This window comes from Podarcis tiliguerta (genome assembly GCF_965153285.1).
Source record: "Podarcis tiliguerta genome assembly, chromosome: 4".
NCBI lineage: Eukaryota > Metazoa > Chordata > Lepidosauria > Squamata > Lacertidae > Podarcis > Podarcis tiliguerta.
The window spans coordinates 4,831,932-4,855,852 of NC_139537.1; the positions used below are offsets into that span (position 1 = coordinate 4,831,932).

At 48.9% G+C, this 23,921-nt stretch overlaps 2 protein-coding genes across 2 annotated transcripts in view; one reads left to right on the plus strand and one right to left on the minus strand.

Annotated features, from left to right (window-relative positions):
- Positions 1 to 23,921, plus strand: part of LOC310676834 (tigger transposable element-derived protein 1-like) — a gene marked incomplete at its 3' end in the record, with an annotated part of 1,439,559 nt that overhangs the window by 450,929 nt on the left and 964,709 nt on the right. The window lies entirely within an intron of this gene.
- The window catches only part of INPPL1 (inositol polyphosphate phosphatase like 1), an 81,064-nt gene that overhangs the window by 21,787 nt on the left and 35,356 nt on the right, over positions 1 to 23,921 (minus strand). Inside the window, exons 3-15 of the mRNA XM_083436104.1 lie at positions 23,326 to 23,476; positions 22,266 to 22,386; positions 20,054 to 20,194; positions 19,607 to 19,697; positions 17,429 to 17,518; positions 15,180 to 15,278; positions 13,251 to 13,401; positions 12,280 to 12,386; positions 8,190 to 8,292; positions 5,192 to 5,388; positions 4,956 to 5,073; positions 1,534 to 1,630; positions 333 to 471 (exon numbers count right to left, since the gene is read on the minus strand). Of these exons, the coding sequence (XP_083292230.1) occupies positions 333 to 471; positions 1,534 to 1,630; positions 4,956 to 5,073; positions 5,192 to 5,388; positions 8,190 to 8,292; positions 12,280 to 12,386; positions 13,251 to 13,401; positions 15,180 to 15,278; positions 17,429 to 17,518; positions 19,607 to 19,697; positions 20,054 to 20,194; positions 22,266 to 22,386; positions 23,326 to 23,476 (1,605 nt within the window). The remainder of the gene's footprint in view (positions 1 to 332; positions 472 to 1,533; positions 1,631 to 4,955; positions 5,074 to 5,191; positions 5,389 to 8,189; positions 8,293 to 12,279; positions 12,387 to 13,250; positions 13,402 to 15,179; positions 15,279 to 17,428; positions 17,519 to 19,606; positions 19,698 to 20,053; positions 20,195 to 22,265; positions 22,387 to 23,325; positions 23,477 to 23,921) is intronic.

A 23,921-nucleotide genomic window follows, 5' to 3' on the forward strand; every position in this document is an offset into this window, starting at 1 on the left:
TTGTACATGTGAACATAATTCCGTTTCCTGGCATCCCCTCCAACATAACACTGAATATTCCTTGTTTTTTTTAATTTTAATATAATATAATAATAATAATAAATTACAATAATTTTCTTTTATTCTTATAGACAACATTTTCAATGTGCTTCTAAGCATCAGTGGCTGGAAACCGCAATCAGGAGAGAGATGCTCGCAGGTTTCCCATGCTGGTTATCTGGTTGGCCATGGTGAGAGGAGGGCTCTGGTCAGGATCATGGGCCACGGGCCTGATCCAGCAAGCTCTTCTTCTGTTCTCGTGGCCCCCCACACGCCCACCCCCCCTTCCTCACCTGAATGTCCATGTCCAGGCGGTAATTGAGGTCCCCAAACCAGAAGAGGTGAGTGAAGCGGAGGGAGATGTCGAAGGAGCTGAGCTGCTTGTCGCCCAGGGAGAGGAGCCGCAGGATGTCCAGGTAATTCTGGTTCCTCCTGGACGGTGGAGATGGGAGAAAATGAGGACCGAGGTGCAGGTGAGCGCGGCAAAAGAAGGAGCCGGTTCTGCGCAGGGTTTCCGAGCACAGTTTACTTTTTCCCTTTCATTTATGAATCTTGCCATAGGAAACACGTCAATAACAACAACAACAACAACAACAACAATAATAATAATAATAATAATAATAATAATAAATTATTATTTATACCCCGCCCCTCTGACTGGGTTTCCCCAGCCACTCTGGGCAGCTCCCAACAGAATATTAAAAACATGATAAGGAGTCTCCTTCTTTGGAGGTCTTTAAGCAGAGGCTTGACAACCATATGTCAGGAGTGCTCTGATGGTGTTTCCTGCTTGGCAGGGGGTTGGACTCGATGGCCCTTGTGGTCTCTTCCAACTCTATGATTCTATGATCAAACGTTAAAAACTTCCCAATGCAGGGCTGCCTTCAGATGTCTCCTAAACGTCAGATAACTGGGGATTACCCTTGTTGATTTATACTCAAAACCCAAAACGGGCTTCTAAAGCTGTCTGCAAAGTGTAAAACCAGCTGTGCAGATGTTAATATGTAAATGTTGACAATTAAATTGGACAGTTAAGACAACCCTGTTGAAATAATAATAATAATAATAATAATAATAATAATAATAATAATAATAATTTATATCCTGCCCATCTGGGCAGCTTCCAAAAGGTTATTAAAAACACAATAAAAAATTGAACATTTAAAACTTCCTGAAACTGCCCTCAGATGTCTTCTAAAAGTCAGATAGTTGTTTATTTCCTCGACATCTGGTGGGAGGGAGTTCCGCAGGGCGGGTGCCACTACCAAGAAGGCCCTCTGCCTGCTTCCCTGTAACCTCACTTCTTGCAGTGAGGGAACCGCCAGAAGGCCCTCAGACCTGGACCTCAGTGTCCGGGCAGAACGATGGGGGTGGAGACGCTCCTTCAGGTCTACTGGGCCGAGGCTCCTCCAGCCCAGCAGTTCTGTCCCCAACCCCATTCCAAAATGCCCAAGAGCCCTCCAGCCTACCTGGTGTGGCGGGGAAAGGACTCACCTGGCTGTCTTCTCGTTGCCAGAGGTGAGGTGGCAGTTCACAAACCCGAACGACGTGCCGTTGAACATGAAGGAGACACCGACAGCCCCCTTATTGCCTAGGAAACAAAATAATTGAGGTGATGTGGGTGGCAGGCATTTAGGCAAGAGAGGGGAATTGCACAAACTCCTCCAGTGCTGCTTCATTGCAACTTTCCCCTTTCCACAAATATGGGTGACTTTAAAAGAGAATTACAGTGGTAAGGTAAAGTAAAAGGTAAAGGGACCCCTGACCATTAAGTCCAGTCGTGGCCAACTCTGGGGTTGCGGCGCTCTTCTCGCTTTATTGGCCGAGGGAGCTGGCGTACAACTTCGAGGTCATGTGGCCAGCAGGACTAAGCCACTTGTGGCAAATCAGAGCAGCACACGGAAACGCCATTTACCTTCCTGCCAGAGTGGTACCTATTTATCTACTTGCACTTTGATGTGCTTTCGAACTGCTAGGTTGGCAGGAGCTGGGACCGAACAACGGGACCTCACCCCGTCGCGGGGATTCGAACCGCCGACCTTCTGATCGGCAAGCCCTAGGCTCTGTGGTTTAACCCACAGCGCCACTCGTGTCCCTAATTACAGTGGTACCTCGGGTTAAGTACTTAATTCGTTCTGGAGGTCCGTTCTTAACCTGAAACTGTTCTTAACCTGAAGCACCACTTTAGCTAATGGAGCCTCCTGCTGCTGCCATTGCGCCGCAGGAGCACGATTTCTGTTCTCATCCTGAAGCAAAGTTCTTAACCTGAAGCACTATTTCTGGGTTAGCGGAGTCTGTAACCTGAAGCGTATGTAACCTGAAGCATATGTAATCGAGATTAACGGAGGATAAAGCTGCCTGTGGCTGTATTCTGCCTCCACAGTCAGAGCGGGTATAGACCTGAATACCAGTCACTGGGAATCCCAGGTGGGGAGATGTAGGGTATTCCTTTCCTGGAATATTCCTAGTCATACAAGAAAGGAATACTCTACAGGGAGAGGTCTGTTCTTGTGCTCAATTCTTCTTTGTGGGCTTCACTTTAGGGCATGCTGGACTTTGTCCTGACCCAGCAGCCAGGGCTCTTCTTCCGCTGACTTTTATAATAATAGTAATTTTATTATTGGGACGCGGGTGGCGCTGTGGGTAAAACCTCAGTGCCTAGGACTTGCCGATCGCATGGTCGGCGGTTCGAATCCCTGCCGCGGGGTGCGCTCCCGCTGTTCGGTCCCAGCGCCTGCCAACCTAACAGTTCGAAAGCACTCTCGGGTGCAAGTAGATAAATAGGGACCGCTTACTAGCGGGAAGGTAAACGGCGTTTCCGTGTGCGGCTCTGGCTCGCCAGAGCAGCGATGTCACGCTGGCCACGTGACCCGGAAGTGTCTCCGGACAGCGCTGGCCCCCGGCCTCTTTGAGTGAGATGGGCGCACAACCCTAGAGTCTGTCAAGACTGGCCCGTACGGGCAGGGGTACCTTTACCTTTACCTTTAATTTTATTATTTGTACCTTGCCCACCTGACCAGGTTGCCCCAGCCACTTTGGGCAGCTTCCAACAGTTGTAGATTTTTTGGACAGGGGTTATGTGGTCTCGGCGGCCACTCCCAGTCACCAGTCTGGCTGCCGCATTCTGGATTAGTTGTAGTTTCTGGGTCACCTTCAAAGGTAGCCCCACGTAGAGCGCATTGCAGTAGTCCAAGCGGGAGATAACCAGAGCATGCACCACTCTGGCGAAACAGTCCACGGGCAGGTGGGGTAGACAGCTGCCCTAGACTGCAGTTCACATTACAGTGGTACCTTGGTTCTCAAGCTTAATCCGTTCCGGAAGTCCATTCCAAAACCAAAGCGTTCCAAAAGCAAGGCAGCTTCCCCAAAGAAAGTAATGGAAAATGGATTAATCCATTCCAGACTTTTAAAAACAACCCCTAAAACAGCAATTTAACATGAATTTTACTATCTAACGAGACCGCTGATCCATAAAATGAAAGCAATAATCAATGTACTGCAGTCACACAATCAATCAATCAGTAGCTGAACTGGGTTCCACGCAGTCACAAAAACAAAACAAAGAAGATGCAAAAACGTAAAATAAACAGCAAAAACAGACAGACCTCAGTGTAACACTCAAAATGGAAGTGTGGCACTCAAATCAGAAGCGTAACGCTCAAAATGGAACACGTTCGGCTTTCAAAAAAAGTTCGCAAACCAGAACACTTCTGGGTTTGCAGTGTTTGGGTTCCGAGCTGTTTGAGTACCAAGGCATTTGAGAACCAAGGTACCACTGTATGTGTTTCAGCAATTCCCCAGCTTCTGCTCCTCCCACCTGCTCAAATTCCTCTCCAGGTAATAAATCTTCCCAAATGCATTTGAGCCGCAGTTGTTTGGCAAAGACCGCCAGCACAAGCGCAGAGCTTTGCAGGAATGGGCAGGAGGAGAGAGGCCTCTTTGGTTCGCTGGTAAAAGCTTCTGCAAGCAGAAGCTCAATCCTCACGGCATCCGGGAACAGAAAAAGGTCCCTTGCAGAGAAGCCCAAGATCCAACAGCAGCCAGGAATACTGGGCTACTCTGAGAGCATGTGATAGGAATTTGAGGTCTTAGATATATGGCAATGTTCATAAATGTACCAACCAAGCATAGATCAGCACAGGAAGACCGACCTGGAACCATTTTGATTCCTAAACTGATCCAATGTTTTCTCTACAAGGTCAAAGTGGGAATCCTCCCCATTGTCTCTTTCCTCACAAATCCTGTCTTAAGGACACATTTAAGATATGAATAGGGTGTGAGCCTGTGACCTGGCCCAGGAACTAAGTATTTATCACTGCAAAAGAACGGCCAGGCTCCCCAGGCAATCCAGTCAAGTGACCTGCCAGACAGGAGATAAACAACAATAGGAGAAAAACAATATTCAAAATTTCTGTTTTAGACCGCCTTTTTATGATGTAGGGGTGGTCTTATGTTACACCCCTTCTGTGATGTATGTATGATGTTTCTGGGGGTGGTCTTGATCTACAGGCTGGGAATTTCAAAAGTCTTTATAAGGCCTTGCATGCCATTTTTCTGGGTCCCTCCTCTCTCCTGTGTGTGAGGGGAGCACCCTGTTGCAACAGATCAATAAAGATCAAAGCTTACTAGCTGCTTTGCTTCTCAATATTCTCTGATTGGCCTCTGTTATTTTCTCCTACCAATAGGGGATCTACGTAAGGACTCTATACGGGCTCTTGGATACCCCATAAGGGGACAAAGGGCAGATTTTGTTTACAACAAGCACAGGGGGCAACTTCCTATGTTGCACACTTGCATGACTCTAAAATGGACGCAGCACGGAAACCGCTAAAACGACCTGGCTTATTCCTACCCAAGACTCTTGCTGGGGGAATCTGGGGCAGCCTAGCCTTCCTCCGGACAGCTCTCACTCTTACCCAGAGTGTTGGCGATCCCGGTTTTCACGCTGGAGGTGCTGACATGGCTGATCCGGTTCTCATGTTCTGGTTTCACCAGGACGGCTATTTTAATGTTCCACAGGGACTGCATGGCGATCTGGAAAGAGGCAAGCAAGGAGACGACGTTTCTTATGGGAAGACCTGGCTGGGGGGAGAGAGAAACAGGCTCCCCACACCCCCCCAGGCGGCCCCTCTGCCTCCTCCTGGGCACCCACCGGCCGGTACTCTATCTCCGTGAACTCCTTGAGGACTCCGCGCACAAAGTCCACCCACTCCTTGTCCCCCATGGAGTTTTCCTGGGTGCCGAAGACGTAAATGTCGTGGGGGATGGTGACGGTCATCTCGTCCAGAGTCTTGCCCAGACCCCTCGAGGCAAACCAGGAGGTGATGTTCTTGGGAGGCGGAACGCTGCCTGCAGAGGAGAAGAGGGAAGCGGCCAATCAGAATAATAATAATAATAATAATAATAATAATAATAATAATAAATAAATTTTTATTTATACCCCGCCGTTCCCGGTTCAAAAAACCGGGGTCAGGGCGGCTAACAACAAATTTAAAACACTTAATTGATACACCAAAAAACAGCTTAAAATACAGTATAAAACGTGAATAACAATAAATTCAGAATTCAAGAATCAATTTAGGGGGGAAATCCATCCAATAAGCATTAGATAATCACCAAGGCTAGCTGGCTAAATTAGTCCCCCTTGGGCCAGCAAGGAGACCAGGGGAGAATTAGCTGTGGGATCCCAGAGTGGGGAATCTTCATAAAAAGGGGAGGAGGAGGGAAGAGAAGGGAAATAAAAGATCAGGCTGAATTCAAATTAAAGGCCAGGTGGAATAGTTCTGCCTTACTGGCCCTGAGGAAGGAGGTTAAATCCTGCAGGGCCCTGGTCTCGTGGGACAGAGCATTCCACCAGGTCGGAGCCATCACTGAGAAGGCTCTGGCCCCGGTGGTGGATAATCTGACTTCCTTAGGGCCCGGGACCTGTAGGGTGTTGCTATTTATGGACCTTAAGGTCCCCTGTGCAGCATACAGGGAGATGTGGTCCCATAGGTATGAGGGTCCCAGGCTGTGAAGGGCTTTAAAGGTCAAAACCAGCACCTTAAATCTGACCCTGTACTCCACCGGGAACCAGTACAACTGGTAAAGCACTGGGGGAATATGCTCCCATGGCAGGGACCCCGTGAGGAGCCTCGCTGAAGCAGGGCTCTCCACCCCAGTGGGCTCTCCCAGAGGCGTCCAACCATTGGCCAGTCATTGCAGAAGGGGGGGAGTTGTGGGGGGGGGTCTGCTGGGACTACCCAGCCGCACCAGCTTTCCCCCTAGCCTTGCTCTACCGCCCAGCCTGGGACCTTATAAGGCAAAGGTTCTGCTTCAATATTTTTGTTTCTGCTTAATGTTTTTGCAGAGAGTGTTCTTTGTCTTTTTGGCAGGAGCACAGATGTTCCTGGTTTTTAAGACTGTGGAAATGTTTTGAATTTGTGTAATTTGCATTACAGCCGTACCTTGGAAGTTGAACAGCTTAGTTCCCAAACGTTTTAGCTCCCGGACGCCGCAAACCCGGAAGTGACTGTTGTGGTTTTCAAACTATTTTTGAAAGCTGAACTTCCGACGGGGCTTCTGTGGCTTCTGATTGGCTGCAGGAGCTTCCTGCAGCCAATCGGAAGCTGCACTTTGGTTTCCAAATGTTTTGGAAGTTGAACGGACGTCTGGAATTGATTCTGTTCAACTTCCAAGGTACGACTGTATTTTGAATTTGCCTTACGGTAAGCGATGTTACGTTCCGAGGATTGCGTTTAAAGCCAAAATTGCATATACTGTCGTACCTTGGAAGTCGAACGGAATCTGTTCCGGAAGTCCGTTTGACTTCCAAAACGTTCGGAAACCAAAGCACGGCTTCTGATTGGCTGCAGGAAGCTTCTGCAGCCAATCAGAAGCCACAGAAGCCCCATTGGGATGTTCACAAGAGACTAGGGCCCTGCGGGACCTGACATCTTTCCGCAGGGCCTGCAAGACAGAGCTGTTCCACCAGGCCTTTGGTCAGGGCGCAGCCTGACCCCCTCCTCTGGCAATCTGCACAGAATTTTGCTTAATGGTTGCCATCAATTTGATTTTAATTAATTTTATAATGAATGTTTTTAGAATGCTGGATTATTTTGATTGTTGTTAGCCGCCCTGAGCCCAGCTTCGGCTGGGGAGGGCGGGATATAAATAAAATTTATTATTATTATTATTATTCAGCTTCCAAAGAATGTTCGTAAACCAGAACACTCACTTCCGGGTTTGTGGCGTTCAGGAGCCAAAATGTCCGAGTACCAAGGCGTTTGGGATCCAAGGTACGACTAATTGAAACATATTGGGTGCAATGGTGGGTGGGATCGTCAGAGTCTATTTTCCCGGACGCCCAGCCACATTGCATCCCCTTTTTATTTTTTGTTATTTTCTTTGCCCAAAGCACAAAAAATAAATGTGCAAAAGTCGTGGGCTTTGTACTGACACCGGGCAGGAACACATTCGCTGTTCTCTTTTGGGTGACTGCTAAAAGCATTTTTGTTTACAGGCGAGCCTACACAGGTATTTAGAAAGTTGGTGCGAGTTCTAATCTGTTTTTAGCTTATTTTAACTTTCCTAAAAGGGACGCGGGTGCTGCTGTGGTCTAAACCACAGAGCCTAGGACTTGCCGATCAGAAGGTCGGCGGTTCGAATCCCCGCGACGGGGTGAGCTCCCATTGCTCGGTCCCTGCTCCTGCCAACCTAGCAGTTCAAAAGCACGTCAAAGTGCAAGTAGATAAATAGGTACCACTGGGGCGGGAAGGTAAAAGGCGTTTCCGTGCGCTCCTCTGGTTCGCCAGAAGCGGCTTAGTCATGCTGGCCACATGACCTGGAAGCTGTACGCCGGCTCCCTCAGCCAATAAAGCGAGATGAGCGCCGCAACCCCAGAGTCAGTCATGACTGGACCCAATGGTCAGGGGTCTCTTTACCTTTACCTTTCCAAAAGACTTACATTATTGCAATTTATTCTTCTTATTGATAATTGTGCTTTGCCCTTTCTGTAAACCGCTTTGAAGTTTTTTTTGCTTTGTTTTTGCCATCAAGGGGTCTATACATTTTATGGAATAAATGTAACAGCAGACTGCTCCCTGCGGCTCCTCTCTAGACCCCGACACCTGTGACAGCCCAGGTTCACACATCCCGATGGCAAGACTGACCCATATTCCACGTGCCAATGAAGATGGAAATCATGTCCGGCTCGTCCTGGTTCGAATGTCTGTTCTTCATCAGCTGCAGGAGTTGGCAGAAGGCCTCGCGTTTCTGTAGTGGGGGGGGGACACGACAGGAGGGCAGCAAGACAAAGAGAACAGCCTCAGAGAAACACAAGCAGGAAAAACCACCCAGGGCTCCCCAACTTTCTAGGCAATCCCCCCGCTTCCATAGTTACTGTATTTTTCGCTCTGTAAGACACAATTCCCCTCTCCTAAAAGGGGAAATGTGTGTGCGTCTTATGGAGCGAATGCAGGCTGCACAGCTATCACAGAAGCCAAGAGAGCAAGAGGGATCGGTGCGCACTGATCCCTCTTGCTCTCCTGGCTTCAGAGATAGCCTCCCGAAGCCTCCTGAGCGCAGCAAGAGCCTCGCACTGTGCTCCAGAGGCTTCATGTTGCTTTTGCTGAAGCCAGGAGAGAAAGAGGGATCAACCCCTCTTGCTCTCCTGCAGTGGCACAGCATGGGGGGTGCAGGGGGGGGCCGGCCACACTGGGCACAACATCTGGGGGGGGGGCGCTCGCACTCGCAGCTCTCTGCCCCTACCCGGCTCACTCACTCTCTCTCACTGCAGTGCTGGCTGTGCGAATCCGATCCGAGCCGCCGGGTCGCCGCCCACTGTGGAGGGGAGGGTGCCAGGCGTGCGGTGCGGTGCGGAGAGAGAGCGAGGGACTATCTGGGGGAGGGACAGTGCAGCGGGGGGGGGGCACAAATTACTTGCCTGGCCCCGGGTTAGGGGGCGCAAATTACTTGCCTTGCCCCGGGTGCTGACAACCCACGCTACGCCACTGCTCTCCTGGCTTCGCTTCGCTGGAGAACCGCTGCACAGCTTTCCCTCTCTGCACAGCGGCCCCTTCAGCGAAGCGGGAGGAAAAATGGAAGAGGCTTCGTTTCTCCTGCCGCTTCGCTGAAGGGGCGCTGCGCAGAGAGAGAAAGCTGCACAGTGCCTCTTCAGCAAAGCAGCAGGAGAAACGGAGCCCCTTCCATTTCTCCTCCCGCTTTGCTGGAGAGGTGCTGAGCACAGAGGGAGAGAACATTTTTTTCTTGTTCTCCTCCTCTAAAACTAGGTGCGTCTTATGGTCGGGTGCGTCTTATTCAGCGAAAAATACGGTATTCTTAAAGCAGCACGTTTCTACTCGATGCTTTTAAGAACACCAGCAGGGCTACTGTAATAACCTGCAGTTTTATAAGAGTATACATTTAAAGTAGATGAATAAATGAGTAAATAAAGTTAATTCGGAATTTGCAGAAACCAGAAGCTTTCTTATTGGGTATAGTGGGTAAAAAGATTCCGAGACAACATAAAAAAAATGTTCTTGTATGCAACTACGGCAGCAAGAATTTTGTTAGCCCGAAGATGGAAACAACCGGAGCTACAAACGAAAGAAGGGTGGCAGATGAAAATGATGGACTTTGCAGAACTGGCGAAACTGGTGGGAAGAATCCACAACCAGCGAGACCAAGCATTCCAAAAGGACTGGAACAAATTTATACTATATTTGAAAGATAAAAAAGGTAAAGGTACCCCTGCCCGTACGGGCCAGTCTTGACAGACTCTAGGGTTGTGCGCCCATCTCACTCAAAGAGGCCGAGGGCCAGCGCTGTCCGAAGACACTTCCGGGTCACGTGGCCAGCGTGACATCGCTGCTCTGGCGAGCCAGAGCCGCACACGGAAACGCCGTTTACCTTCCCGCTAGTAAGCGGTCCCTATTTATCTACTTGCATCCAGGGGTGCTTTCGAACTGCTAGGTTGGCAGGCGCTGGGACCGAACAGCGGGAGCGCACCCTGCCGCGGGGATTCGAACCGCCGACCTTTCGATCGGCAAGCTTTAACCCACAGCGCCACCCGCGTCCCTGTTATGCGTACAGTTATTTGAAAGATAACTGTAAGCAATTAACATCATTAGCAGGGTTATCTGAAGATTTGTAAAATGAAACTGCTACCTATTCAGGTAGTGTAATGTAACTTTTTAGGTAATGACATAAGAAGAATAGGAAAGGAAGTGAAACGGAAGGAAGCAAAACCTAAGTCTGTAAACCATTAGGCGGGAAGGAGAGAAGTCATTAGGCTCAGCTGAGGCAAAAAGGTTAAATAAGAATATGTGATGTTGCGCAATGTGATTATATGCAAAACTAATAAAAATTATTTTTAGAAAATAGTAATTGGAATTTGCAGAAAATGTAAAAAACAAATTTAAGGCACTGCAGAAAGAGGGGGAAGGAAGTCAAGTTTTGAAATGTCAAAATGATTGTCAAATGATCAAAATGAATAAAACTGAAAATCATAAACATAATAATAAAAAATGTTGGATGTTTGGTGATTTTTTGCCAGTTCTTTTCTCCTTTTTCCTCCCCTCCGGTCGCATCCACGGGGCTCCCTCCCTACAGGAGCAGCAGGGCACTGCCCCACACCTGCCCCTCTTCAGCTCCAATTCATGCCACTCATGAATTCACGCTACAAATTCATGGAGGAGGAAAGGGCTATCGATAGCCGCTGGCCACAATGGCTGCCTCCGCAGTCAGAGGCAGGGATGCTTCTGAATCCCAGTTACTGGAAACCACGGCAACGGATGGGGCACCAACTTGCTGCGCGCATGGATGTCAACATTCTCATGCGCTTGAGTCCCTGAGTGGCAGCCACAAGAAACAGCAACATAACAGCAACAACGCTTCCTTGTGGCAGAAATCGCAGTGAGGCAGGACCGAATTTAGGTTTGATGAGGCCCTAAGCTACTGAAGGTAATGGGGCCCTTTATATGTTGTTCTCAACAACAAATTGTTGCTGTTTTTTGTGTTGAATACAGTGGTACCTCTGGTTGCGAATGGGATCCGTTCCGGAGGCCCTTTCGCAACATGAGAAGAGCACAACCTGAAGCACCGTATCTGCGCAGGTGCATGGCGCAATTTGATGCTTCTGCGCATGTGCGAAATGAGATTTAGCGCTTCTGCGCATGCGTGAGTGGTGAAACCCAGAAGTAACCCTTTCCGGTACTTCCAGGTCACCGCGGGACATAACCTGAAAGAACGTAAAATGAGGCAAACGTAACATGAGGTATGACTGTATATGCTAGATGGTAATTTATGGACCAAGGGACGCGGGTGGCGCGGTGGGTAAAACCTCAGAGCCTAGGACTTGCCGATCGCATGGTCGGCGGTTCGAATCCCCGCGGCGGGGTGAGCTCCTGTCCTTCGGTCCCAGCTCCTGCCCACCTAGCAGTTCGAAAGCACCCCAAGTGCAAGTAGATAAATAGGTACCGCTTTATAGCGGGAAGGTAAACGGCATTTCCGTGCGCTGCGCTGGTGCTGGCTCGCCAGAGCAGCGATGTCACGCTGGCCACGTGACCCGGAAGTGTCTTCGGACAGCGCTAGCTCCCGACCTCTTAAGCGAGATGAGCACGCAACCCCAGAGTCGGTCACGACTGGCCCGTACGGGCAGGGATACCTTTACCTTTACCTTAATTTATGGACCTAATAGGTATCTCAAGCCATTTGCACGTGTTGCCATGCAACCAGTCCATGCAGAATGGAAGCACCCTATATATAGAAAGGAGCAAACCAGTGATATTTTTGGGAGCAGGCGGGGCCCATGACTTACATCACAGGAGCCTACACAACACAAAACACTGTTGCTCTATGTAGGTTTTATTTTATTTGTTTTTTATCTTAGATTTTGGAAATGTACATCCAGAGTGGGGCCCTAAGCTATAGCTTGTTTAGCTTATACGTAAACCAGCGCTGCAGTGACGGGGCCAGCAGAGACACAGAGAGAGAGAGCTACATAGCCAGGGACTGCAGAGCGCCACAGTTGACAGAAGGACAACCTGTTCAACTTATTTACAAAACCTCTAAGATTTATAAGTAAGCCTTGAGAGCCCATGGTGCTGCAATGGCTAGAACGTGGGAGAGACCAGGGTTCAAATTGCCCACTTGGCCAAGAAGCTCAGGGGGGGACCTGGGACCGGTCGCTGCCCCTCCGCCTGACCTTTCCACACTCCTCTGGCCAAGGGGATCTTGACCGCTGGCGCCCCAAACACTCACCCTGGCACTAACAAAGATGAAGTCCTTCCTCTGAGTCTTCTCTTTCTCCTTCTCGAAGACGATTCCCAGCTTATTCTGCACCCGCTGGGATTTTATCAGCTGGCGGACTGGGGAGAGAGAGGGAGAGGGGGATCAGTATCTGTAAGAACTCGGCTCTTTTAGTGTGTCAGCACCTGCACTTTGGAACTCCCTGCCACTTGACCTCAAGAAAGCACCTTCACTGTACTCTTTTCAGCGCCTGCTAAAAACATTTTGGCCCAGGTGTTTAGAAAGCTGGTGTGAGCTTTAACGTTTTCAGTCTGTTCCTTTTTTAACTTTTTGAAAGTCGTAAATTATAGTTGCAACCTTTTCGTTTTATTGCTTTATCTTTTTTCGTGTGAACCGCTTGGGAGGGTTTTCTCTCTTTTTACAGTGAAGGGGTGTATAATTGTTATTAAATAAATACAAAAGCGATGCGTAGGAATGATGGTTTCCCCCTTTCCAGTTACCCTTCCCTTAGGAATTCGCTTTCGGGCTGCTTCACCCGCTGTGCATTTCTAGATAGACGGGTAGGAGTTGAATGCAGCCTTCGCTGACCTGGTGCCTCCCCAGCACCTGTCGGACTACAACTCCCAACAGCCCCGGCCTGCATAGCCGTAAGATGCTGAGGCTCATGGGAGTTGTAGTCCAACACATCATCAGGCAGGGGACCAGGTTGAGACAGCGCGTTCCCTGTGGGCAGGTTCTCAAATGCACGAGAAGATGTTTCAGGGGGCAGCTCAAGCCATCAGGTCGAGGCAGGAGAGTCACCAAAACATGATGAGGAAACCTCACCCCTCCCCAAATAAGTTAGTTCTTTGGAAAGGGCTTGTTCCTTAAGGTGGGTTCCTCAAAAGGCCACAACCTGATCGCATGGAGGGTTAGGGCAAAGGAGACTCGGTCCCCAAGAGGGCACGGCTGGAAGTGGGTTCACACTCGGGGCTCCTCCTTACTCTTGTCGTGAGCAAAGGTGTTCCAGTCCTCCTGAGAGTCCTTCTGCTTCTTCAGAACAACAAGCTTCCCACCTTCCACATCCACGCTCAAGGTGTACTTCTGAGATTTCCCGATCTTCGTGAGGTCACCCAAGGTCAGGTCCAGCTTCACCTGGGAGGGAGGGAGGGAGGATGTCCAATCATCATCATCATTTATTTATATCCCGCTCTCCCCGGCCAAAGTCGGGCTCAGGGCAGCTAACATCAAATATATAACTTGGAAGACGCAAGAATTACCCACGCTGGAAGAATGGCAGATGAAGGTTATTGACTATATGGAACTAGCAGAAATGACTGGCAGAATCAGAGACCAGGGAGAAGAGACGGTGAAGGAAGACTGGAGGAAGTTTAAAGACTATTTACAGAAGCATTATAAGATAAAGAATGTTTGAGGATATCAGATTGAATTTAAAAGAATATTAGCATAAAAATTTAACGATTAAGAAAGACTAATGTTTTAAGACATATGGAAATGCAATTATGTTAAGATATTAAGATTAAGTTGAACCAAAGATATGCCAGAGGGAAAGAATTTACTGTCAGAATATAAGATCTAGAATACAGAGTGGGAAGGTCTGGGGAAGTCGCAGACCTAGGTTAATGTTAAAAAAATGCAAAGACACAATAATTGTTTTTAACTTTTTCTTTTTATTTTTTCTTGTATACTGTATTTTATATTGTTTGTATGTGTTGTTTTTATTTTTTGTTCTGTATTTGTTTGTTTGTATTGTCTGTTTGTTGATTGTTAAAAAAAATATATTATAAAAAAAAAATCAAATATATAACATTAGTATAAAATCAAACAGTAATTAAACTGCCTCCTAAAAACAGGTCTAAATCAAATTAGATGGCTTCTGCAGGGTTAGGGTTGGGAACAGTAAGTGCTCATTGGCCCAACTGTTTGGAGAATGCTGGGAAGCCTCTTTCATACTAGTTCTTATGCAAAAATAAAAGGGGAGTCAGGCTGAGCCCTGGCCAAACGCCTGGCAAAACACCTCCGTCTTGCAGGCCCTGCAGAAAGATGTCAAATCCCGCAGGGCGCTGATCTCTTGTGGCAGAGCGTTCCACCAGGCTGGGGCCATTGCCGAAAAGGCCCTGGCCCTGCTCGAGGCCAACCTAATCTCTCCGAGGCCCTGGATCTCCAAGGTGTTATTATTTGTAGACCACAAGGTCCTCCGGGGGCGTACTATGAGATGTTTCTCAACACACAAGATAATTATTCGTGCATCTATTTATGTTTCTTGCATTTATAGGCTACCTTTCCTCCAGGGAGCTCGAAGCAGGGAACTCTCCACCTCCCCACGGATCCTCACCACAACCCTGTGAGGTAGGCTGAGCCGAGAGTCAGCGGCTGGCCCAAGGTCACCTGGCAAAAGAGCTTCGTGGCCAAGTAAAGATCTGAGCCCTGGTCTCCCAGGCCTTGGTTCGATGCTCTAACCACTACACTGCCGCTGCCTCCTCAATTAATTGGGGAAGGGGCCCTAGCGGTCTTCGCATACAGAATGTCCCAGGGGCATCTCCAGGGAGGATCGGGCCCCTGCCTGAAAAGCCTCTGCCAGTCAGTGTTGGCAATGCTAAGCTACATGGGCCAACGGTGACTCCAAGCAGCTTCACAGGAATGGAGGGAATGTGGAAAGTTAATACACATTCTCCTTTTTGCCATCGTGTAGGAGGAGTTGCAAAGGCGACTGAATCCTGGCCCCCTGGCGACCGGAAGGGTGAATTTGGAGAGCCTCTTTGGCTTCTGGGACATTCAGCCCAAAGTGTTCCCTTTGGCACCATAGAGGGCTAAAAACTTGGAGCTCCTTCTGCGCCTTCTCTGCCCGCTGGCAACTGCAACTCAGCCTTGGACTTGAGCCTAAGGAGTGATTGAAAAGACTTGGCTTTTACCTCGAATGCCTGGACAGGAATGCTCTTTGCTTTTCGCGAAGAAGGCAGGGCCAGCCCAGGCTGGGCTGTGGAACTCATGTCCTGGAGAGCTTTCAAAGCCTGCAAGGGGGATAGATGAGAGTAAGACCATAATAATAACTTGGGATTATCCTCTTCGTCAATTTATACTCTGCTTAAACCCAAAACGGGCTTCTAAAGCAGCCTGCAAAGTGTAAAACCAGCTGTGCGGATGTTAATACGTAAAAGTCGACAATTAAATTAGACAGTTAAGACAACCCTGTTGAAATAAATATTATTATTATTAATAATAATAATAAGGGACGCGGGTGGCGCTGTGGGTAAAAGCCTCAGTGCCTAGGGCTTGCTGATGGAAAGGTCGGCGGTTCGAATCCCCGCGGCAGGGTGCGCTCCCGTTGTTCGGTCCCAGCGCCTGCCAACCTAGCAGTTCGAAAGCACCCCCGGGGGCAAGTAGATAAATAGGGACCACTTACTAGCGGGAAGGTAAATGGCGTTCCATGTGCGGCTCTGGCTCGCCAGAGCAGCGATGTCACGCTGGCCATGTGACCCGGAAGTGTCTGCGGACAGCGCTGGCCCCCGGCCTCTTGAGTGAGATGGGTGCACAACCCTAGAGTCTGTCAAGACTGGCCCGTATGGGCAGGGGTACCTTTACCTTTTTTAATAATAATAATAATAATAATAATAATAATAATAATAATAATAATATATTTATACCCTGCCCATCTGGCACTCAGATCCCCCCTTGTGGGAGAAGCCAGGGGCTGGCGGACTGTGGGAGAATTCCATCGCCATCTTGGATTCGATCTTGCCATTGGAGACTCAGGCGGTTTTGGTGGCTAGCAGGGCCTTTTCCCAGATACAGCGCATTCGCCAGCTATGTCTGCTTTTGGACGGAGATTATCTGAACTCCACACTCCGGCAACTTCCAGATTGGATGACTGCAATGCGCTCTGCGTGGGGCTGCCCTTGAAGACGACTCGGAAACTTCAACTGGCCCGAAACACACCCGTCGGGTTGCTGGCTGGGGTCCCGTTCAGATCACACTATGTTTTCCCCGTTTTAAATTAACTGTGCTGGTTGCCAGGCCATTTCAATTCAAGATGTGCCTGTTGGCGTTTGAAACCCTAAACGACTCAGTCCCCAAACAACTGAAAGGGGGCTTCCAGGGGCCAGAATCGACACAGGGGGCCGTCTTGACAGTTCCACTGCCCTCAGAAGCTCGGGCAGGGTGTACGCTCGGAAGAGGGCCTCCTCTGTGGTGGCCGCTACGTCGTGGGACACCCTCGCCAAAGAGCTGCGCCTGGCACCTTCAGAGGATGCTGAGGACACCCCTTCTTTACCTTCTGGCTTTTGACACTTGCATTATCAGGGCACGCCTAATTTCCACAAGTTGCTTTAAATATAACAACAACAACAACCATCTGGCTGGGTCTCCTCAGCCACTCTGGGCTGCTTCCAACAACAGATTAAAAATATTAATTGAAACATCAGTCATTAAAACTCCACTAAACTGGGCTGCCTTCAGATAGTTCTTTATTTCCTTGACATCTGGTGGGAGGGCATTCCACAGGGCGGGCACCACCTCTGCCTGGTTCCCTGTAACTTCACTTCCCGCTTCTTAAATGGTTTTTAATATTGTGTTTTAATGCTCTATCCTACTCTGGGAGCTTAAGGCACAGGACAGATAATAAAGTGTTGGTGCTGACCTTCAACACCCTAAATGGCCTCGGTCCTGTATACCTGAAGGAGCGTCTCCACCTCCATTGTTCTGCCCAGACACTGAGGTCCAGCGCCAAGGGCCTTCTGGTGGCTCCCTTGCTGCGAGAAGGGAGGTTACAGGGAACCAGGCAGAGGGCCTTCTCAGTGGTGGCACCCGCCCTGTGGAACACCCTCCCAACAGATGTGAAGGCAATAAACAACTACCGGTATTTTTCTTTTAAAAGACAACTGAAGGCGGCCCTGTTTAGGGAAGTTTTTAATGTATGATGCTGTATTTTTTTTTAATATTCAGTTGGAAGCCACCCAGGGTGGCTGGGGAAACCCAGCCAGATGGGTGGCATATAAATAGTAAATTATTATTATTATTATTATTATTATTATTATTATTATTATTATTATTATTATTATTAACAAGCAGCACCAGCATGGGGCTCCATCCCATTCTCCTTCCAGAGAAGATGGGGAAGGGCAGAGGGCGCCCCCCCTTGCCAGGTTTCATGGCTGGCACTCACCTTCTTCTCAATACTGGACAGGAAGTCCTTCAAGACGGACAGTTTTAGGACGAGGCTCTCCAGTTCCTGCTCTCCGGTTTGGCTGGCCGTCTGGGGACCATAAGAAGGAGGGTTGGAAAACAAAGACCTGGGAGACGTTTTCTGGCACAGGAGGGGCAGGAGACACTTGGGGGCCCGGGAACTGATTGGCCTCTACAGCTTTTTAAAGTAGCAAACCAGAAAGAACGCGGAGGACAGGCTGGTAATGAATACAGTGGTACCTCGGGTTAAGTACTTAATTCGTTCCGGAGGTCCGTTCTTAACCTGAAACTGTTCTTAACCTGAAGCACCACTTTAGTTAATGGGGCCTCCTGCTGCTGCCGTGCCGCCGGAGCACAATTCCTGTTCTCATCCTGAAGCAAAGTTGTTAACCTGAAGCACTATTTCTGGGTTAGCGGAGTCTGTAACCTGAAGCGTATGTTACCCGAGGTACCACTGTACACAGGTTTTTCGGTGAAGCTGATCATCGTCGGCACTTGTGAAAACCCTGTGCTCTGCAAGCCCCAAGGATCAGCTAACTGGGAACAGAAATTAGCAGGTGGGAACAGAAATGAGCTCACAGGATTCGGGATTCAGATTCCGTTGAATTAGAGGGACGCAGGTGGTGCTGTGGGTTAAACCACAGAGCCTAGGACTTGCCGATCAGATGGTCGGCGGTTCGAATCCCCACGACGGGGTGAGCTCCCGTTGCTCTGTCCCTGCTCCTGCCAACCTAGCAGTTTGAAAGCACGTCAAAAGTGCAAATAGATAAATAGGTACCGCTCTGGCAGGAAGGTAAAGGGCATTTCCGTGCGCTGCTCTGGTTTGCCAGAAGCGGCTTAGTCATGCTGGCCACATGACCCGGAAGCTGTACGCCGGCTCCCTCGGCCAATACAGCGAGATGAGCGCCACAACCCCAGAGTCGTCCGCGACTGGACCTAATGGTCAGGGGTCCCTTTACCTTTACCTCTGAACCAGTAAAATACATAAATTTATTTTAACATTTATTTAATAGCCATCATGACTAGTAAATAAATACATAAAATCAGAGAAATGAATAGGGAGCGGGGAAGGATAAGGGACTGACAGCCTTACCCTCATTTGTCTAGTTTTATTTATTTATTTGGCTCAATTTACGCCCCACCTTTTCCTCCCAGGAGCTGACGGTGTCCTGCATGCTTCTCCCCGACTTCAGTTAACCCTCACAACAACCCTGTGAGGTAGGTTGGGCTGAGAGAAGGTCACACACAGTCAGCGTCATGGCTGAGCAGGGATGCAAACTTTGCTGTCCCAGAAAATAGACCAACGCTCTAGCCATTAGACTATACTGGTTCTTAAAAGTAGCCCACCTTCAGTCGGGGTTCAGTCGGGGCCACTTTCGGAGGCCTTTGGGCTCAGGGGGACTTCCTGGGGAGCAAAACATGTACCTCTCTAAATGACTTGGCTGAAGGAATTGAGGGGGTGCTCATCCAGTTTGCAAGTTGGACGCCAAACTGGGGGAGGGGGGCAGCTAATGTCGTAGAATCGGAATTCAAAATGACCTTAACAGATTGAAGCCCAAACGGAGTGGATTTCATTCCTGAACTTAGGCAGGAAGAACCAGATGCACAAATATAAAATTGGGGGGGGGCACCTGGCACGGATCTAGGGGTCATGTGGACCACAAGTCATGAATCAACAGTGTGACGCAGCAGCAAAAAAGGCTAACGCTATTCTAGGCTGCATCCACAGAAGTCTAGTGTCCAGATCAAGGGAAGTCATATTCCTGCTCTATCCTGCCTTGATCGGACCCCCAACCTGGAGTCCTGTGTCCAGTTCTGGGCACCACAATTTAAGAAGGATGTTGACAAACTGGAAGGTGTGCAGAGAAGGGCAGTTAAGATGATCCAAGGTCTGGAAACCAAGCCTGATGAGGAACAGTTGAAGGAGTTGGGTATGTTTAGCCTGGAAAAAAGGAGACTTGGAGGAGATAGGAGTGCCATTATCTCAAGGGCGGTCCTATGCTCATTTCTGTTTCCCTTCTCTAGACCTTTTCCAGCTCTGTCAAATCCACTACCCTAACCCGAAAAAAGCCGTTTTTCATCTTTCCTTGAAGAAAAAGGTGCTCCCGTCCCTCAGTTATTGGGGGGGGGCTTCTCTGCTTTCATTCGCCACACCCACCTGCTGCAAGATCCGGGAGGTCATGGGGGAGCTCTGCTGGTCAAACACCTTAGACAGGATCTCCAAGCCAGACAAAACCTTGTCCACTTCGCTGGAAGAACAAGAACCAGGTTTTATATTTCTGCGGCAGAGCAGTCCTTCCTGCTACCCCCCACTTCCTGATTCTCCTTATTCTCTCTCTAGCTCTTCAACCCAGACATTTGTCAGACTGTGAGGCTTTTTTTATTATTATTATTATTTTCTTTAATTGTCTGAACTAACTGCATGCAATGGCAAGCACCGCTTCTGCTTATTTTGAAGTTTCCAGCTGCTCTGAGCCCTGATTTGCAGAGCTGGTCTTCTCAGCAACCCTCTTTCCACCTCTGTTTACCCAAAACAACCGTTCGTCAGCCGCATATTATGTCAACAGGCAGGCGGACGTTGCTCTGCTCCCCTTTCGCATCTCACCTGTGCAGGCGCTTGCAGGAAGTGACAAGGGTTTTGTTCAGGTGGGGCAGGCTGCTGGCCCCAGCCTTCACAGCCTCCAGGTCCAGGGAGTAGCTGCCTTTCAGGTACTCGTGGGAAACGGTGCTGAGCCCGTTGGTGGTGCTGGAAGAGGAATAATAATAATAATAATAATAATAATAATAATAATAATAATAATATATTACTTATGCCCTGCCCATCTGGCCGGGACTCCCCAGCCACTGTGGGTGGCTTCCAAAAGGATATTAACAACACAATAAAAGATCAAACATTAAAAAATTCGCTAAACTGCCTTCAGGTGTCTTCTAAAAATCAGATAGTTGTTTATTGACATCTGATGGGAGGGCGGACGCCACTGCCAAGAAGGCCCTCTGCCTGGTTCCCTGTAACCTCACTTCTCGCAGCGAGGGAACCACCAGAAGACCCTCAGCATTGGACCTCAGTGTCTGGGCAGAATGATGGGGGTGGAGACGCTCCTTCAGGTATACAAGGCCGAGGCCGTTTAGGGCTTTCAAGGTCAGCACCAACACTTTGAATTGTGCTCGGAAATGTACTGGGAGCCAATGTAGGTCTTTCAAGACCGGTTTATATGGTCTCAGCTGCCACTCCCAGTCACCCGTCTAGCTGCCGCAATCTGGATTAGTTGCAGTTTCCGGGTAACCTTCAAAGGTAGCCCCGCATAGAGTGCATTGCAGTAGTCCAAGCGAGAAATAACTAGAGCATGGACCACTCTGGCAAGCCAATCTACAGGCAGGTAGGGTCTCATCCTGCATACCAGATGGAGCTGGTAGACACCTGCCCTGGACACAGAATTGACCTGGGCCTCCATGGACAGCAGTGAGTCCAAAATGACTCCCAGGCTGCGCACCTGGTCCTTCAGGGACACAGTTATCCCATTCAGGACCAGGGAGTCCTGAAGGCGTGCTGGAATGTAAACAGGCATGTGACAATCCACATATCTGCAGCAAAAAGTGGAATAGAATCCCAACACATGGGGGGGGGGGAGAGAACACCCTGAAACTGAGCAGTCAAGTGGCTAGAAAAAGAGATTCTGACTAAACGTTATGAAGAACTTTCTGACAGTATAAGACGCTGGACTCTCCTTCCTTGGCAGTTTTGAAGCAGAGGTTGGGTGGCTATCTGTCAGGGACGCTTTAGTTGAGATCCCTGTCTTGCAGGGCGGGTTGGACTAGATGACCCTTAAGGGTCCCTTCCAACTCTACATTTCTATGATTCTGTGACTAGATGGGTCCCCGTGGGCCTGATCCAGCAGGTCTCCTCTCAGGTTCTTACGATACAACGGAGGTGCAGAGGGGAAGGCGACTTTCCCATTATCATACATTCATTCATTTTTTATTTGAGTGCTTTGTTTTTTTTAAGAAAAGTCTCAAAGCAATTTAAAAACAAAGCAAAATTCAAAAAGATAAAATCATTTTGTATAAAGAAGGGTGTTCTGGATATTATTGCCCTGAAAGGGCTGCTCGTGGCTAGTAGCTCTTGATAAGCCCTCTCCTCCATGAATTTGTCTAAACCTCTTTCAAAGCCATCCTAGTTGCTGGCCATCACTGTCTCTTGTGGGAAGGAGTTCCACGGTTTAACTCTGTGCTGCATCCTGAATCTCTCAACATTCTTACTTGGTGCCAAGAGCGATGGAGGCTCAGTGCATGTTAAATTGCACCAGGCCGTTTTATGGGAAGCAGTTCACAAACGAAACAAAGAGATAAATACGTTTTCAGAGGTAAATTTAGATAATCTTGCATCACATCTAAAGGGGGAGAGAAAACGGACCTGGTCAAATTTGGGAAGGGGACAGTCGGTCCTGGAGGATAAAGACCACCAACATCTGCAAGGGGGGTGGGCAGCAAAAAAAACCCAGCATACCCCACTGGCAGAGGCTCACATCCTCACATGGGGTATATACAGCGGCACACACCCTTTAATATATATATATATTACACACACACACACACACCACTTGATTAAAAAAAACACCTCAAAGCTGTTTAATAAAATAAAAAACAAATTAATAGTAAGAACAATTTAAAAAAATTAAAAGCAGCAATAAATTATAAACATATCATGATTTGTGGGTAGGCTAAACAAAAATGTTTTTAGCCAAAAGGAGTAAAGCAAAAGGGGCTGGCTGATGTCAAGTGGCAGGGAGTTCCGGAGATGCAGAAGGGGTGTTGTTTACCTTTCGAGTGCCCCGTCCTGCACAGCAGGGGCGTTGCTAGCCAGGCCGGCGGCAGTGCTGCCAGCAGGAAGGCTGGTGGACCCCGATCGGGGCGGCAGTGGGGGCTTCTCGTCCTCCCCATCTGTGGAAGGCAGAAGGCAAACGGTCAGCTGAAACAGGATCACCAAGCTGCAATGTGTGGGCTGGCAGGGTTGTTGTTGTTTTGTTTAATACAGAAAAACCCAAAAACAATAAAACTATCAGGAAGGAATAAATTAACACGTCTGGAAAGTTGGAATACCAATAAACTAAAAGCAGATTAAAGCTCACACCAGCTTCCTAAACATGTGGGCAGGCCTGTCTGAACAAGCAGGTGCCGAAAAGAGGGCAGCGGGGGTGCCTTCCTGGGGTCAATAGGCAGGGAGTTCGAAAGTTACCTGTATATTTAATTTTTAAAAAATTATATACACTTAAATATCAAGTTAAGGATGCGGGTGGCACTGTGGGTTAAGCCACAGAGCCTAGGACTTGCCGATCAGAAGGTCAGTGGTTCGAATCCCCACAATGGGGTGAGCTCCCGTTGCTCGGTCCCTGCTCCTGCCAACCTAGCAGTTCAAAAGCACGTCAAAGTGCAAGTAAATAAATAGGTAGCGTTCCCGCAGGAAGGTAAACGGCGTTTCCATGCGCTGCTCTGGTTCGCCAGAAGCGGCTTAGTCCTGCTGGCCACATGACCTGGAAGCTGTACGCCGGCTCCCTCAGCCAATAAAGCGAGATGAGCACCGCAACTCCAGAGTCGGCCTCGACTGGACCTAATGGTCAGGGGTCCCTTTACCTTTAAGGCAGTGTTGGCCAAACCTGGGTCTCCAGCTGTTTTTGGACTACAGCTCCCATCATCCCTAGCTAAGGGGACCAGTGGTCAGGGATGATGGGGATTGTAGTCCCCAAACAGCTGGAGATCCGAGTTTGGCCAACACTGCCCTAAGGTAAGGGTCTTCCTGTCCCCATTGGTGCAAAGGGCTTTTGAGAGGGGAGCAGACAAGATCGACCACCTGCGGGTTGGGGTTCAAAGGTGTGCTTGTACCTGAGTAGTCCCTGTCGTCCACATTCTCCTTGTCCTTCTCCCGTTCCACAGGGAAGAGCAGCGTGCAGACAAGGCCTTGGTTCGGCTGCAGGTAGAGGGTGATGAGGTCGCTCAGGGTCTTGAACCGCCTCACCTGGACCCCTTGAGATGTCTGCAGGGGAAGGAGGGAGCAGGACCCGTCAGGGCAAAGAGAAAGACGTTCTGGTTGCCTCACCTCAAAAAGGATGCTTAGGATTTTTAGGTATGGAGAAAATGCAAGAAAGAGGCAGCAGGAAAGAGGCTTGGCACAGAGGAAGCGGATAAACATTGTTCTTCCTCTCTCATGGCACTAGAACTCAGGGACTGCGGAACTCCCTGCCACCGGAGGCAGTGACGACCACCAACCTGGATGGCTTTAAAATAGTAACAGACAAACCTATGGAGTGGGAGAGGGCTGTTGATGGCAACTAGCCATCTATGCGCTGCCTCCCCAGTTGTATTCGTTGTTAAAACCTCTCTAAGAATTGTAACTCTGGGAAGAGAGTGTCTCCTATCAGCTCTCAGCACCCCTAACATACAACATTATTTTGGGGGATGCCATTCAGGGGTCAGCAAAC